The following is an 18547-nucleotide window of genomic DNA, read 5'->3' on the forward strand; positions in this document are numbered from 1 at the left end:
AACAAAAACTTCCAGCTCGGCGAACAGACAACAGCAACGAGCACCCGAGCTGCAAATCTTCGCACAAACTTTGAGAACAATCTCTCAATGTCAACAAAACTGAAGAACTTATCATTGACTTCAAAAAGAAAAGAGAACATGCTCCCATCTAAATCAACAGAGCCGAGTTTGAGGGTGGAGAGCATCAAGTTCCTCGCAGTGACGATAATCGACTACTATCCTGGACTTCCCAAGTAGATGTGACCGTCAAGAAGGCACAACAACACCTCTTCTTCCTCAGGAAATTTGACATGTACATTAGTACCCTAACCAACTTCTACAGATGTCTGGGTGTATAACAGCCTGGTATAGCAACTGCTCTGCCCAGGACCATAAGAAACCACAGAAGGCGATATTCAAGCCCATCATCACGGAAGCCAACCTTTCATCCATTGACTCCATTTACACAGCTCATTGCTGCAGAAAGGGTGCCAACATCAAGGACCCATCACACTCCGATAATGATCTCCTGCAGCCTCTTCCAATAGGCAGAAGATACAGAAGCCTGAATACACACACTCACAGGTTCAGGAACAGCTTCTTCCCAGCCATTATTAGACTGTTGAATAGATTGTTAGCATTATTTGAGGCTAGATAATGATCTTGCCTCACATATGCCCTGTTCAATGTAACCTGTAAGCCTCTGTCTTGATCTGTACATCCTTGCTTGCGATGTTCTTCGTATACTGCTCGTAAACAATTCACTGTCATGTGTCCTAAGATACAATAAATCAATCAGTCAAAATGTATAGAAAAGAGTGAATGGTAATATAATGTACATTTGGGAAAACAAAATCAAGAAAAAAATTAGAGTAATATAAAAACCTCCCAAAAAATGGGAAGATTTTTAAAAAATTCTCTTATCCACATATTTTTACTTTAATCTTGAATAAAGCTATTGTTAATTTTGAAAATCTCTCAAAAGAGAGGTGTATTGTTCAGAGTTACATCAATGCTCCCTAGTTAAGTCTGTATCAGATATTAAACTAATACTTTATGAATAAAGTTTGCAAAATCATATCACATAACACTTCCAATTTGAAATTATATGCATTGCAATACAGTTCAATTATTTTCACAAGTATGTATTGCACTCAGGTATCTAACTTTACTTGCAATTTACATGTTATATTTAAAAACTAATGTTAAACAGTGTGATGGGTGCAAACACTTAAGAAAAAAAATACATGGGCTGCGGCTATTACAGGCAAAGCATCAGTGAAGGAGTGGTACTGAACGTCGTGCCGCGTCATCAGTTTACATACCCATTCCTGAAACAAAAAAAAACAAACCAAGGTTGGAGAAACTCGGCATGACTGCGGAGTGAGAAACAAAGTGTACGTTTAGGCTCCAGTGACCCTTCCTGCCAAGTGGCGTTGGCATAGCAGGAGGCCAGGCCCAGCGGCTTTACTTTACCCTCCTCCTCCTCCTTTCCGATTCGCGGCTAGGGGAATGAGAGAAGGCGGGACAGAGGGGAAACCTGAGTGAAACTAGAATTGAAACTGGGGCTTTGGCAGCTGCGGAAAGTCCCGTGTCGAGGCCAATCAGCAACTGCCAACAATTTGAAAAAACCTGGTGAGTGGGCGGGAGGAGATTGTCCGTTAACGATCAGCGCGAGAGATCGAGCGGTTCCCGGAGTGTGAGGGGGAGAAAAAAGATCGAGTGATTTCTCGGAGTGCGAGGTGAATCAAGTAATTTTTGATAACAGGAGCAGTGAGAGAGACAGTGAGTATACCCAGCTGTTAATGGCGGAGTTTAAATCAGTGTTTTTTTGTTGCTGGTTGAAATGTAAAATGGCGGCTCTGGGCCGGGCCTCGCCTCTTTCAGTACTTTCCATATTAGTCCTGGCTGCTGCTGTGCCGAATTCAAGGAATTTCTGACTCATTTGCAGACATTGGGTCAAACGGAGTTTTTTGGAGTTAGATCACTTGCTTGTCAGTCCTCGCCCAATTCACGTTGCGTTTAATTTTTGGTTTAACTCGGGACCAACTGTCATCGTTCGGGTAAGTCGTCTGGATCTTTCCATTTTACTTCCCAGATCCTTTGTTCGTTGTCCGAGTTTGTGTAGACGGGACGCGCGATTCTGGAAAGACTGTTAAAGGTATTTTAGTTGATCTGTTCAGAGACTGGTGTGGAGCGGGCGGGGTTTGAACTTGGATCTTCTGACCTTCACGAGCACTGAGCCACAGGAACCTTCTAAAACAGATTTGCCTGCTGCAGGACTCCAACTTGTTAAACTTGTGTTAATGCCCAGGAATTAGACACATTAAGATCCAGACTTGGACATATGTTGCGATTTCTTCAGTGTGGAGAAAATGAGGATTGCAGATGCTGGAGATCTGTGGTGTGGTGTAGTGTTGGAATAGTACAGCTACTTCAGTGTCACTAGATCAGAGTTTTATTACCTCCTTAAGGACATTGGGGTCAACCCACAGCACATGGACTGCATTAGTTTCAGAAGGCAGCTCACTACCACCTTCTCAAGGGCAACTAGAGATGGTCAATAAATGTTAGTACAGTTGTGACGTTCACGTTCCAAGAGTGAATTGAAAAAACTATGTGAAGCTGATTTTAAACCTTTGTGGGGAGGGGGCATGTTGGGGCAGTAATGAAGGAGGGAGAAACTGATTTTAACAGGAGCTAGGTACTGTTTCGGTACAGGCCTGTCAAACTGGAAGGGATGTTGTTTTAAAAAAATTCTCAAGGTCAGGTTCGTAGGAGAGTAGTCTGACACAGAACAAACGACCAAGAGGCGAGTCTGCTAGAATATGGGCATTTTATTCCCCGCAGCGTCGCCAGAACGGGTCTGGCTTATACTCACTCTACATGTTACCAAAACTGGGAGCCGTCAGTTCTCGTAGAGCGGTTGCCAACAACCCACGCTCGGCGGTTAAACGTAACCCCGGAGCAGACTCACCGAACTGGAGACTTTTCCAGCTGATATACTCATTTCCAGATATAAACATTCATGTGAACAGCAGCGCAAGGCTAAAAAACACATTCCATTCTGGTTACATACAGATAAGAAGATTCACACGGGGAGGTGTGTAATAAGATTCACACGGGACTAAGCAACACCTCCATTCCGGTTAGATTCACACATGTATTGGGACATAATTTTTAACCGTTTCACCACATTCCACTGCTTGGAATTTTACACCACAGATGTTTGCACCATTATTCAGTTCAAAAGCAGTCTGAATGCAAGCATGTTTAATTTTGTAGCTGAAAAAAAGTATCAGTAGCTATATTAATGTAACAAACTTTTAACAATGGGGTGAGATTATTTTGGGGGTTCATTTTACATGATAAAGGTAAGACACTTATCACTCAGCTTCGGAAGTATGATTTACTGCTTATATGTAATAAAATTGCATTTTGTATGTTGAAGATCAATACACTTATAATATTTTAGTTGTTATGGAGTCATAGAAATGTACAGCGTGGAAACAGGCCCTTAAGTTCAACTTCTCCATGCCAACTAGATATCCAAAATTAATCTAGTCCCATTTGTCAGCACTTGGCCCATATCCCCCAAAACCTTTCCTATTCCTTTTTTTATCTTGATTCCTTTTAAATGTTGTAATTGTCCCAGCCTCCTCCACTACCTCTGGCAACTCATTAGTTCAGAGAAATTTGGCTTGTTGAAGTTTTAAGCTGTTAAGAGATTAGTCACTGACTTTAAATCAGTGTAACATTCTGTTGTTAGCATAAATGGAACTACAAAAGTGTGCAGGTATTGGTTTAAAGATGGCAGCAGTTAAATTTGTAAATTCAATAAATATCTGGAATTAAGAGTCTAATGACAGTGAAACCATTGCCAATTGTCAGAACAACCCACCTAGGTTCCTTCCTTTAGCAAGGAAACTGCCATCATTTCCTGGTCTGGCTTAAATGTAACTCCAGACCCACTGCAATGTGGATAAGTTAACTGCCCTCTGAGATATTAGGGATGGGCAACAGATGATGGCTTAGTCAGAGGCACCTTCATCCGGTGAATGAATTTTAAAAAAGGGCTGCTCCTAGGATATATTGGTTAAGTTACACTTCCTGATAAAGCCGATTTACATGATTCAAATCTAGTGTATTCCCTGAAATAGCCACTTTACTGGAAAATATTTTTCCCCCCGTATATTTACAAGTGACAATCTGACACAGTTTTGGTTACGGTAGAAATTTGGAGGAAACCTAAAAAAAATTAATTGGGATTTTTTAAAAAACCCAAAAGAACTATGGATGCTGGAAATCGGGAATGAAAACAGAAATTGTTGGGAAGACTCAGCACGTGTGCAGAGAAAGCGGAGTTGTCATTTCGGGTCCAGTGACTCTTTATTTTTTCTTTTATGACCATTTTTATTTTTGATTTTAATAAGGATGCCCGCTTGTAAGAAATCTGATTTTAAAATGACTGAAATTAGGAGAATTATTCCATTTCATGGTAAAGTCTTTATAATCCCAGAGGTCCATAGGGCTGTTTCCTATTAGCGGCCAGTTGATGGTGGTTTAACATGAGTGGTCATGCCTCATGCGAGGGGAGAGCTTGAGAAGGAATGACCTTCATGGTGTATCTTCAACCTATGGGGGAGCTTTACTAACTTACTGGTTCACAAGTGCTCGACAGAAAGATATGTTTTTAACTCATTGTCTGCTCACACTTCATCCAAATTCTATTTTTGTTAGCAATTTTATTAGTGGTGGTTTTGTATTGCCATCCACTTTTGAGAGTGAGACAAGGAGGTAGTCCCAAGCCTTCATTAGCCAGAACGTGACTTGAAACCATGTTGGAGCTGCATACGAGCCAATTGGCTAACCAGCTCCCATAAGTTGGCATGATTTGGAGATGCTGGTATTGAACTGGGGTGTACAAAGTTAAAAATCACACACTAGGGTATAGTCCAACAGGTTTAATTGGAAGCACTGGCTTTCAGAGCACTGCTCCTTCATCAGGTGGTTGTAGACCACAACTACCTGATGAAGGAACAGCGCTCCAATAGCTCATGCTCCCTATTAAACCTGTTGGACTATAACCTGATGTTGTGTGATTTTCAACTTTGTAATTTCCATAAGAGCTGGGCTGAACGGTTAAATTGCTTTATTGCTGTGAAAAGACTTATCACAGGGAAAAGACTTTGTCTATTTATCCTATCCATGCCCTTCATAATTTTGTAAATCTCTATAAGGTCACACCTCAGCCTCTGACACTCCAGGGGAAAAAAGCCCCAGCCTGTTCAGCCTCTCCCTATAGCTCAAATCCTCCAACCCTGCAACATTGTTGTAAATCTTTTCTGAACCCTTTCAAGTTTCACAACATCTTTCCAATAGGAATGAGACCAGAATTGCACACAATATTCCAACAGTGGCCGAACCAATGTCCTGTACAACCGCAACGTGACCTCCCAACTCCTGTACTCAATACTCAGACCAATAAAAGAAAGCATACCAAACGCCTACTTCACTGTCCTATCCCCACTTTACTGGGCCCCACTTTACTGGGCCCCACTTTACTGGGCCCCACTTTACTGGGCCCCACTTTACTGGGCCCCACTTTACTGGGCCCCACTTTACTGGGGCTATAAACCTGCACTCCAAGCAACACTGCCTCGGACCTTACCATTGAGCGTACAAGTCCTGATAAGATTTGCTTTCCCAAAATACAGAACCTCGCATTTATCTGAATTAACCTCCATCTGCCACTTCTCAGCTCATTGGCCCATTTGGTCAAGATCCTATTGTGATTTGAGGTAACCTTCGCTGTCTACTACACCTCCAATTTTGGTGTCATCAACTGTACCTGTTATGCTCGCATCCAAATCATTTATTTAAATGACAAAAAGTAGAGGACCCTGCACCGATCGTTGTGGCACTCCATTGGTCACAGGCTTCCAGTCTGAAAAACAATCCTCCACCACCACCACCCCCTGTCTTCTACCTTTGAGCCAGTTCTGTATCCAAATGGCTAGTTCTCCCTGTATCCTGTGAGACCTAACCTTGCTAACCAGTCTCCCATGGGGAACCTTGTCAAACGCCTTACTGAAGTCCGTATAGATCACATCTACCGCTCTGCCCTCATTAATCCTCTTTGTTACTTCTTCAAAAAACTCAATCAAGTTTGAGAGACATGATTTCCCATGCACAAAGCCATGTTGACTATCCCTGATCAGTCCTTGCCTTTCCAAATATATGTACATCCTGTCCCTCAGGATTCCCTCCAACAACTTGCCCACCACCGACGTCAGGTTCACTGGTCTATAGTTCCCTGGCTTGTTCTTTCCACCCTACTTAAACAGTGGCACCACGTTATTATTTTTGTGCAGCTATAATGAGTAGAAAATCAATCCCTTTTGATTTCCCCTGGTGAAATTAATTTTTGGCTATTTAAAAGGACAATTTGAAGCAGGTTCTTGAGAGGCATATTAGCAAATAAGACATCAAAAGAAAAGTCCTTATCTATAATAAAACAACAGTTTGCATGTTTATGCATCTTGAACGTAGAAGGACGTTCCAAAATACTTCATCGTAAGGTAATCAAACATAATGGACACCAAGACAAAAAAAGGATATATTAGGTAAGGAAACGGATTTTAAGGACCATGTTGGAAATAGATAGGGAGTGGAGTTGTGTGCCAGACTGAGTAATGAGATGCTAGACAAAGTTGGGTGTGGTGGAGAGAGGAGGTGATAGGGAGGAATTGTGTTTTTCTCCCACCCTGCTACTTTGCGTGTTCAACCCTGTAGTTTCTTCATTCTTCAAGGTTCGTTCCACCTTAAAGCTATTGATGAAATTGATTTCCACCAAGTTTCCAGCTTATGTTTCAAATCCCAAACTATGAAATATTGACCTAGAAATTCTGATCCAGGTCAGAAGCCTGATTGGACTAAAGATTTTGATCATTTCTACTCTGAAATGTCCTGAACATAAGCCTCCTATTAGGAAAATAGTTTGAGACCAATCCAGAAAACATTGCAACCAACTGTGGAGTTAATGAGCACAGAAGCCCCTCCCCCATCAGTAAGTGTGAAGTATCCACAGTTTAAATGTCCAGCATCTACTTTAACAGCTACTGTGAAAAGATAAATATATAATGGAAGGAACTGGTTGGCAGGTGGGCTGGAGGTAAGGTTGTGATGGATGTTCAGTTACCCAGATTTTAGTAAAGCATGTTTCTACTTATAACCTCTTCTGATTGTGTTTTTTATTTATCCTGTTATCTGGAGAGAACACGTTCAGTCTAACACTTGGTTAAAACTGAACTATGCAGAAAGAATGAAAATAAAAAATTGTGGATGGCTGTACATCTGAAACGAAAACATTAAAATACTGGAGAAACTTAGAAGGTCTGGAAGCATCTTTGGAGAGAGAAGCAGGGCTCTTAAGAAATCATTTGTCATGCCCTCGCTGGGTAGCACACTGGAAATCAAACCCCATTGTTCCTTGGGTTGTCACTAAAGCTTTCAAAAAATTTTTATCTAAGTATGCAAAGTTCCCCCAGTTTTCCTGTCAGACTCAGATTGACAGAACATGTGGACCAGATTTCTAAACTAAACAACATTTTTTTTCATTCATGGGGTGTGGGCATCTCTGTCAAGGCCAGCTTTTATTGTCCAGAGAACAGCAAGAGTCAACTACATTGCCATGGGTCTGGAGTCACATGTAGGCAGGACCAGGTAAGGATGGCACATTTCTTTGCCTAAAGGAATTAGTGAACCAGAGAATCAACAGTGGTTTCATGGTCATCATTATTCCCTCAATTCCAGATTCTTTATTGATTCAAATTCCACCACTTGCCATGGCAGGATTTGAATGCAGGTCCCCAGAATATTAGCTGAGTTTCTGGATTAATAATCTAGTAATAATACCAGGAGGCCAATGCCTCCTCAATGGGCTATGAGCTGTCCATAGATAAAAATCTGACACCCTTTTAAATCCCCCTATGCGTATACAGACAAGCAAAAAAAATCTTTGTTATGGGTGGAGGGAACAATATATACTGGGTAAATAATTTGATTACACACACCCCCTGGATTTGATTGAGTGTTGCTTTTGTATGCTCACAACTTCACAGGAAACACTGAGTGACTGGTTAAAAAATTATAAAGTTTGACTTGTTGGTTAAAAGTAACAGCTCACAGCAAATGCTGGGAGAAAATAAACTGGCTTTCTTCAGACTTTAGTTTTTTTAAAAACTGGTCTGCCTCTTCATCAGTTGGAAGGCTGATCAGTATCATTTACACCCATCCAGGAGACAATCAGACAGTTGTTGTCAGGCTGATGGCCTTTGGCATCTGTAGCTGGTCACAATTCCACAAACCAATCATCAGCCTGTTGCTGACCAAACGTCACTTTGTTCACAGTCTCCTGGAGTTGCATATCTGCGACCATCATCTCCCAAGGCTTGAACAAAGCAGCAGTGTGAACACCACTCTCATTGGGTTTCAGTAACCTTTTTAAAAATATAGACCTTTATTATGGTCTATTATGGTCTCTCTTCAGTCTACAACCAAAATCAAGTAAATTTTTTTTAAAAATGTGGTCACATGCTGGACTTGACACATTAACTTTGTTTCTCTCTGCACAAACTGAGAAATAGATTTATTCGCTTTCGTGTGTTGTTCTTATTTTGGTTAATCATTTTGTTACATGAGATACAGAAATGCAATTAAGGGGAGGTGATTCCTTGTGCAACTAATCCAGCGACTTGGGTAATGTTCTGTTGGCCATGTTTCAAATCACAGTATCATTTGTATATTAATGAATGCCATGGGACTTCAATGTAAGCACCTCTGACTAGAGTTGGAATCGGAAGGATACTCACCACTAATTGGAGACCTGTCTGGCTCAAAGAAACATGGTTGAGGTTATTGGAGGTCGATCATCTCTATTCTACAATGCCTTTGCTGCAGTTTATCAGGGTGGTGTCCTTGGCCCTGCCATCCTCAGCTGGTTTGTTGATGACCTACCCTTCACCATAAGGTCCGGAGTACCATTCATGGCCTCGGGTACTGAAACAGTCAATGCCCAAAAGCATCAAGATCTGCACAATATCTGGTTTTGTGCTGACAAGTGACAAGTAACATTCATGCCATGCAAGTGCCAAACAATCTCTCTTTCCAACAAGAGAAAATGTAGCCATCGCCCCTAATTGTTACATGGTATCGCTATCACTGAATTCCACCACTATTAACATCCTGGGGATTGCCATTGATCAGAACCAGAGCTGGACTGGTCATAAGACCATAAGACATAGGAGTGGAAGTAAGGCCATTCAGCCCATCGAGTCCACTCCGCCATTCAATCATGGCTGATGGGCATTTCAACTCCACTTACCCACATTCTCCCCGTAGCCCTTAATTCCTTGTGACATCAAGAATTTATCAATCTCTGCCTTGAAGACATGTAGCTTCCTGGCCTCCACTGCACTCTGCGGCAATGAATTCCACAAGCCCACCACTCTCTGGCTGAAGAAATGTCTCTGCATTTCTGTTCTGAATTTACCCCCTCTAGTTCTAAGGCTGTGTCCACAAGTCTTAGTCTCCTTGCCTAATGGAAACAATTTCCTAGCGTCCACCCTTTCCAAGCCATGTATTATCTTGTAAGTTTCTAATAGACCTCCCCTTAATCTTCTAAACTCCAATGAATACAGTCCCAGGATCCTCAGCCGTTCCTCGTATGTTAGACCTACCATTCCAGGGATCATCTGTGTGAATCTTCACTGGACACGCTCCAGTGCCAGTATGTCCTTCCTGAGGTGTGGGGACCAAAACTGGACACAGTACTCCAAATGGGGCCTAACCAGAGCTTTATAAAGTCTCAGTAGCACAACGGTGCTTTTATATTCCAACCCCCTTGAGATAAATGACAACATTGCATTCGCTTTCTTAATTACTGGCTCAAACCTGCATATTTGCCTTTAGAGAATCCTCGACTAGCACTCCCAGATCCCTTTGTACTTTGGCTTTATGAATTTTCTCACCGTTTAGAAAGTAGTCCATGCTTGTATTCTTTTTTCCAAAGTGCAAGACCTCGCATTTGCTCACATTAAATTCCATCAGCCATTTCCTGGACCACTCTCCCAAACTGTCTAGATCGTTCTGCAGCCTCCCCACTTCCTCAGTACTACCTGCCTGGCCACCTAACTTCATATCATCGGCAAACTTTGCTAGAATGCCCCCAGTCCCTTCATCCAGATCATTAATATATAACGTGAACAGCTGCGGCCCCAACACTGAACCCTGCGGGACACCGCTTGTCATTCCGAAAAAGAACCTTTTATCCCAACTCTTTGCCTTCTGTCAGACAGCCAATCCTTAATCCATACCAGTAGCTCACCTCGAACACCATGGGCCCTCACCTTGCTCAGCAGCCTCCCGTGTGGCACCTTATCAAAGGCCTTTTGGAAGTGTAGATAGACCACATCGACTGGGTTTCCCTGGTCTAACCTACTTGTCACCTCTTCAAAGAATTCCAACAGGTTTGTCAGGCACGACCTCCCCCAAGTCCATGTTGACTTGTTCTAATCCGACCCTGCTATTCCAAGAGTTTAGAAACCTCATCCTTAGTGATGGATTCTGGAATTTTACCAACAACCGAGGTTAGGCTAATTGACTTATAATTTTCCATCTTTTGTCTTGATCCTTTCTTGAACAAGGGGGTTACAGCAGCGATCTTCCAATCATTCGGGACTTTCCCTGACTCCAGTGACTTTTGAAAGATCTCAACCAATGCCTCCGCTATTTCCTCAGCCACCTCCCTCAGAACTTTAGGATGTAGCCCATCGGGGCCAGGAGATTTATCAATTTTAAGACCTTTAGCTTTCTAGCACTTTCTGTTTTGTAATGGCAACCATACTCAACTCAGCCCCCTGACTCCCTTCAATTGTTGGGATATTACTCATGTCTTCCACTGTGAAGACTGACGCAAAGTACTTATTAAGTTCTCCAGCTATTTCCTTATCTCCCATCACCAGGCTTCCAGCATCAGTTTGAAGTGGCCCAATGTCTACTTTTGCCTGTCGTTTGTTTCTTATGTATTGAAAGAAACTTTTACTATCATTTCTAATATTACTGGCTAGCCTACCTTCATATTTGATCCTCTCCTTCCTTATTTCTCTCTTTGTTATCCTCTGTTTGTTTTTGTAGCTTGCCCAATCTTCTGATTTCCCAGTGCTCTTGGCCACTTTATAGGATCTCTCTTTTTCTTTAATACATTTCCTGACTTCCTTTGTCAGCCATGGCTGTCTAATCCCTCCCCAGATAATCTTTATTTTCTTGGGGATGAACCTCTGTACAGTGTCCTCAATTATATCCACAAACTCCTACCATTTTTGCTCTACTGTCTTCCCCGCTAGGCTCTGCTTCCAGTCTATTTTCGTCAGTTCCTCTCTCATGCCCTCATAATTACCTTTATTTAACTGTAACACCATTACATCCGATTTTGCCTTCTCTCTTTCAAACTGCAGACTGAACTCTACCATATTATGATCGCTGCTTCCTAAGTGTTCCCTTACTTCAAGATTTTTTATAACGGTCTGGTTTATTACATAGCACTAGGTCCAGAATAGCCTGCTCCCTTATGGGCTCCATGACAAGCTGTTCCAAAAAGCCATCCTGTAAGCATTCCATGAATTCCCTTTCTTTGGATCCACTGGCAACATTATTTACCCAGTCCACCTGCATATTGAAGTCTCCCATGATCACCGTGACCTTGCATTTCTGACATGCCTTCTCTGTTTCCCGGTACATGTTGCGCCCCTGGTCCTGACCACTGTTAGGAGGTCTGTACATAACTCCCATTATGGTTTTTTTGCCTTTGTGGTTCCTCAATTCCACCTACACAGACTCCAAATCATCCGACGCTATGTCATTCAGTGCCATAGATTTAATTTTGTTCTTAACTAACAAGGCAACCCCACCCCCTCTGCCCGCCTTCCTGATTTTTTGGATAAGTTGAAAATCCTTGGATGTTTAACTGCCAGTCCTGACCCCCCTGCAACCACGTTTCTGTGATGCCTGCCACATCATAATCATTCACGATGATCTGTGCCATTAGTTCATCTGCTTCAGTCATGTAAGTACTGTGGCTACAAGAGCAGGTCAGAGGCTAAGAATCAACCCAACTCATTTCTTGATTTCCCCAAAGCCTGTCTGCCATTTATATGACACAAGTCAGGAGTGTGATGGAACATTCCACAGTTGCCTGGATGAGTGTGACTTCACCAACTCGCAAGAGGCTTGATGCCATCTAGGACCAATCAGCTACCCAACTGGTACTTCTGTCACAAACATTCACTCCCTCTACCACTGATGTTCTGTAGTGTGTACGATCTATGAAATGCACCCCAGATATTCGCCAAGGTACTTTAGACATCGCATTCTAAACCCATGATTGCAACCATTTAGAATGATGGGAACAGCACCACTTGCAAGTTTCCCTCCAAGGCACTCACTATCCTGACCTAGAAGCATATCATTATTTCTTCATTATTGATCTGTCAGAATCCTGCACTCACTCCCTAATGGCATTATGACTGTACCTGCACCAAATCAACTTCAGAAGTTCAAGTGATTGCGCATCTTTGTCAAGGACAGCTGGGAATGGACAAAGAATGTTGAACCAATTAGTGATGACCACATCCTGAGTGAATTTAAAACAAAATTTGCAGTCATTGTGAAGTGGTTAACAGCCCTGTAATTTGATAGTGAGTAATTTTGTCAAGATAAGTGCATTTCAGAATTGTAGAGTACAGAGGGGCCCTTTGGCCCACCAGTTTGTATTGCCAAAAATGTACTAGCGTCTAGGCTATTCCTATGTTCCTGTACTAGGCCCATGGTTTTGAGTGTTATGACACTTTTGTGCTCATCCAAGTACTTTTTAAAGATTGTGTGGGTTCTTGCCTCAACTACTCTCCCACACAGTGCATTCCAGGCCCCCATCACCCTGTTGGTACAAAAGCTTTTCCTCAAATCCCCTGGAAAGCTCCGGGCTTTCATGTTAAAGTTATGCACCTTGCAATTGACCTTTCAGCTAAGAGGCACAACTACTTCCCATTCACCTGGCCAATACCTCGGAACCTTGAAGTATATTGGATTATGTGTAGAGTAATGAATTTTAACGGAAATATGCTTTAAAAGTATTTGATTATGTTGTGATGCTTGTAAGAATATTTTTGTGGTAGAATCAAATTTTTTGCTGATTATCTTTTTTTTTCCTATCATTTTCAGGTTTCTTTGAAAGATCGTGATAGGATTGCCCATTGTTGTTTTTCCGTGACATTAACTGTTCCAACTATGAAAATATACCAGTTTTAAAATTTGTAACTTAACTTCATAATGGCGGGCTAGACTCTCATGGGCACATTACCTTTTTTGGAAGGAGCTTTGTTTCTCTTTACTATCCGTTTAATCCTTTTTTTAGGGAGTACCTGCTACCATGTAAAATCATAATCCTTGCACTGATCATAGTTTATGAAATTCCTGTTTCCTGCGATCTCTTAATTTTTGCAATGCAACATTCAGTAGCATGTTAAACAAAAACCTCTTAGCCTATGTTTGTCTGGTAATATAGCAAATAAGAAAGAAATGAAGAAAATTAAGACATGGATTTGTATCAACAAAAAATTTTCTTCTCTTTTGGAATTAAATTCAATTACATGAGCAAAGCCATCTCATAGTTTTGAATATTAAAATGACTATTGCAACTAAGTGCACTGTCCTGAATGTCCAGATGTTCTGTTCTGAGTTTTCAGAATTTAGGGGACTAAAAAGAGCCACAAATAGACAAAAATAAGTTTTAAATTTGTTTGAGTTTCTAAATTTTTCAACCAACACCACTAAAGCAGATCACTTGGTCCTACTCTCAGGCCTGTGGGACCTTGTCTGCCATGTTTCCCATGTTACAAATTAAAACATTTCAGAGCTACTTGGGAGGATCCAAACTTACTTACAGTTAATGAGGTATGTCAGTCTTTTTCTTGGCTTTCTTCTTTCTTTCACAGAATTTCCTTTTCATTATGGATCTCTTTAACTCCAAATCAATAACTCTGAATCTTAATTTGCCTTGAGTGGAAACCAGACACAGCTTCTAGATGTTCTTGTTTAGCATGCTGCTAAATGTGAGCAATGTGGGTTTCTCTTTTAATGGGGATATTTTAACATTAATGATTTCAGAGTTGCCTAGGTTTGGGTTGGATTCATAGCTTTACTATTTAATTGCGGTCTGGCACACACTTTAATATATACCATCCACTCCCACCTATCTGACACCCCAGTCTGACTTCAAATTTAGAAACATTTTTGTTTGGAAAAGCTGTTAACAAAGCTCCTTCCAAAAAAGGTAAGCCCTTGTCCTATAAAGTACTCTTCATGAATATATTACAAAATCAGAATTTTGGCTACTTCAGAATTGGCAGAGATCAAGAACTGCAATATGATTTAACCTCAGAACTTTACCGAATTTCAACATTTGCACACTTTCCTTCAAACGCTTTAGTGTCTGAAAGGAGTCTTGCACGTGCTGGATTCTATTACACTGGTGTCAGTGATAAAGTGCAGTGTTTCAGTTGTGGAATCACTGTTGACAACTGGCAAGTGGGTGATAATGCGTTTGAAAGACACAGAAGATGCAATCCAAGCTGCAGTTTTATTCAAAGTCTGCCTTCAGTTGAGCACTTTTCAGTTCGCTCCACATTTTCTCCACCAAGTGCAACCACTTTGCAATCATCCTTTCGTGAAAATGGAGCTCAGATTGGATTAGAGTGCAGCAATCCTAGTGATCCAGTTGGCTCCAGAAGTGTGGAAGATGTTTCTCATCAATTGAGATATCCGCAGTATAGTACAGCTATGTGTAGTGAAGAAATGAGATTGCGAACCTTTCAGAATTGGCCCTCTTATTCTTCTTTAATTCCTGCAGAGCTAGCCAAAGCTGGATTTTATTATACTGGTGAAGAAGATAGGGTTGCATGTTTTGTTTGTGGTGGAAAGTTAAGTAATTGGGAACCTGGAGATCATGCATCATCTGAACATAGAAGACATTTTCCTTCATGTCCCTTTGTTTTGGGGAATCCGATGGGCAACATTCCAATGAGTAATACAGAATCTCAAAGGCTAGAAGAAAGGCATGGAATGGTTCAAGCTGTGCATCCACGACATCCTGAGATGCAATCTTATGATACTCGACTACAGACTTTTTTGAGATGGCCTGTCAGGAATTTTATTCAACCTGAACAGTTATCCAGAGCTGGATTCTACTATGTTGGTAATTTTGCTTTTTATGATTTATTTCACTCATAAAAATTCCATTTAAAAATTTAATTAGAGCATTCAAATGTGATGGAAACACTCTTTCCATTTTAGCATTTGGGTTGGGGGAGCAAAGAGGAGGCAAGATAATGTTATAAATTACTTATAAATGTTATTTAATTGTTCTTAATTTGTAAATTTGTCCAGGTATATTGCCCATTTGTTTTCCATTTTTCAAAGCCTTGTTAGGAATGACAATACTTTCTTTTTACTATTTCTGATAACTTTTAAAAGTTCCTTAATAGGAAATTACCTAATTTACTGATACTGCAAAATATTCTAGAAACATAGTAGAGAATTGACTGTGTATCTTGTTTAACTCTAGGGCAAAATGATGATGTGAAGTGTTATTATTGTGATGGTGGCTTGAGGAGCTGGGAGGCTGGAGATGATCCATGGGTGGAACATGCAAAATGGTTTCCAAGGCAAGTTGCTCAGATGAGCTTTTAAACAAATATATAGGAACATGTTTCAAGAGAACAGATGAAAATCAGTGTTGAAAAAATTATCAACATGCTACTTTATTTCATGATTGCAAGTCCTACATGGATAAATTGTTTTGAGCTTAACTTTAATTTATATTTATGCATTACCTCTTGCCACAAGTTAATTTCTAAGACAATAAGAATAGGAGTAGGCTATTCAACCTCTTCAGCTTGCTTTGTCTTTCAGTAGTATTGGTCATGATACACATCCACTTTCCTGCCTTTTTCCTCATAATTCTTGAATCTCCTATTGATCATGAATCCTCTATCTCAGCTTTAAATATACACCACGACTGTACCTCCACAACTTCCTGTGGCAAGGAATTTGAAAGATATTCAGTCTGAGAAAAAAAAAGTTCTTCCTCATCTGAGTCTTAATCGGTGCCCCTTTATTCTGAGACTATGCTCTCTGGCCCTAGACCCTCCTATGAGGGGGAACATCCACTTGCCATTTACTCTGTCCAACTCCTTCAGAATTTCTGGTTCAGTAAGATCACCTTCTAAATTCTAATGAGAAAAGACTCTGCATATTTAGCCTTTGTTCATAAGATAATCCCTCCATACCAGAGATTATCTTTGTGAACCTCGCTGAACTACCTTCAATGAAATATCTTTCCTTAAAAATAAGGGGACCATAACTGCTCACAGACCTACAGTTGCAATAAGACCTCCCTATGCATATATTCCAGCCTCCTTGAAAAAACAGCCAAGATTCTGTTAGGCTTCTTGATTACTTATTTGCACTTGCATGTTAGCTTTCATGCACAAGGGATTGTGAATAGTTCAAACTTTTTTTTTGTTAGCTCTTCAGAAATAAAGCTTAAAGCCTGAGTTTTTATGGTGATAAGCCTGTCATGATCACATTATACAGCATGCACAAAAATTGAGGTATTGCTGTTTTTAAAAAAAACGTTTTTGAAAATGTTTTGTCTTGCACTTGACAGAATGATTTGCAAGAGTGCCAGTTCAGGGGGAGACCAACATGTGTGCTGTATGAGAGCAGTGCGTTGACTGGTTGGTATGTGGATTCTAGTCAAGGCATTGCCATGGTGAATGCACAAATTAATTGACTGCTGTGAAACTTTGTTTAAATTTTAAACCAGGTTAGTTGTCATGTAATTCATAGGCTGTACACCCGAAAGACTGAGAAATCATATCACAAAGCATGTCCCTTAAGCCGTCTGAAACGAACAAGGTGTGCTTGCACAACAGAGTCCAAAATTAGATGTGAAGTCAACATTTGCTGGATAATCCTGTGTGCAAAGACTTGCACTGGCAAACTATTTAGGATTGTCTGTCTGGCTCACAGTGTGACAGGTGTGTACTAGATGTAACATATATTCATACTCTTGCCCTGTTTTAACTGAACAAACCAGGTGACAGCCATTCACTGGCTCATTTCTCAGGACAATGCACTTATCTTTCAAAATTTTGATTCGTTCGTGTCACATATACCAAGATACAGTGAAAGGTCTTGTTTTACGTGCTATCTAGGCAATCATAGGTTACGTAAGTATATCAGGGTAATATGGTGAATATAGTGTTACAGCTAAAAAGAAGATGCAGAGAAAGATCAACTGTAATATGAGAGGTCGGTTCAGAAGTCTGATAATTGTGGGGAAGAAGCTGTTCTTGAAATGGTTGCTACATGTTTTCCATCAGGCAGCAGATACAAAAGTTTGAAGCGAGTATAACTGGCTTTGATTATGTTGGCTGCTTTCCTGAAGCAACGGGAAGTATAGACAGAGTCAAGGAATGGGAAGATTGGTTTTTGTGGTGGACTGGGCTGCATTCACAGTTCTCTAATTTCTCACTGCTTTTGGCAAAGCAGTCGCCAAACCAAGGTATACATCTGGATTTCTGTGGTGCACGTATAAAAATTGGTAAGAATCATTGTGGGCATGTCAAATTTCTTTAGCCTTATGAGGAATTATAAGCATTGGTGTGATTTCTTCTGCCAACATGGACAAGGGCAAATTGCTGGTGATGTATACTCCTGGGAAATTGAAGCTCTCGTTCATCTCCACTTCAGCAGCATTGATCCAGACAGGAATGTGTCCTCCACTTCGCCACCTGAAGTTGATGACCAGCTCCTTCATTTTGCTGACGTTGTGGGAGAGATTGTTGTCTTTGCACTATGCCACTGAGTTCTCTATCTCTTTCCTGTACTCTGTCTCGCCACTGCAGTGGTGTCATCAGCTGTTAAGACATGGAGGTGAACCCTTTCTTAATTAAACCAAACACCCAGAAAAGCTCACCTTTTAAACACCTGTTAAAATGAGTGACAGAGAAATCCCAAATTCCACTATTTAAAGAAAATAACATCAATTTATTTTTTTAACTCTAAAGGTGAGCATTAAACAACAACTATTCACAACACTAAGCCCCACACTTTCTCTTAACTGCTTTGTTATCTGCCTCCAACTCGATAACCATATGCTGTTCCAATAAGACACTTATTAAAATTATATCAACTTAATTTCACACAGCCGCTATCATTTTCTGTGACTTTTCTGGCTGCTGAATTCCCTGGGTTGACGTCTGTCTTTTTGCTGTGAGTATGTTTCACATGAAAGGGTATCTTTGATAGAGAGTGTTTCTTAATTTCTTGGATCTGTCTTGATGGCAGTTGCTCTCTCCAATTTTCAAAATGCCTGCATTTTCTATCCCCCAACATCTGATTGTCTCATTGGTTCAATGTTGGCAAAACAATAAATTCAAATATCATC

At 40.8% G+C, this 18547-nt stretch overlaps 1 protein-coding gene across 3 annotated transcripts in view; it reads left to right on the plus strand.

The window, feature by feature from the left end:
* The first annotated feature begins 1377 nt into the window (after nt 1-1377).
* birc2 (baculoviral IAP repeat containing 2) overlaps nt 1378-18547 on the plus strand; it is a 37854-nt gene continuing 20684 nt past the window's right edge. The window contains exons 1-3 of one of the 3 annotated variants that reach the window (XM_043691123.2): nt 1378-1614; nt 13258-15289; nt 15659-15758. In XM_043691123.2, the coding sequence (XP_043547058.2) occupies nt 14398-15289; nt 15659-15758 (992 nt within the window). In that variant the 5' untranslated portion in view covers nt 1378-1614; nt 13258-14397. The other 2 variants (XM_043691122.2, XM_043691124.2) reach the window with 2 other exon arrangements.

Source organism: Chiloscyllium plagiosum, unplaced genomic scaffold (genome assembly GCF_037043375.1).
Source record: "Chiloscyllium plagiosum isolate Xiang-an unplaced genomic scaffold, Cpla_swu_hap1 HiC_scaffold_6, whole genome shotgun sequence".
Lineage (NCBI taxonomy): Eukaryota > Metazoa > Chordata > Chondrichthyes > Orectolobiformes > Hemiscylliidae > Chiloscyllium > Chiloscyllium plagiosum.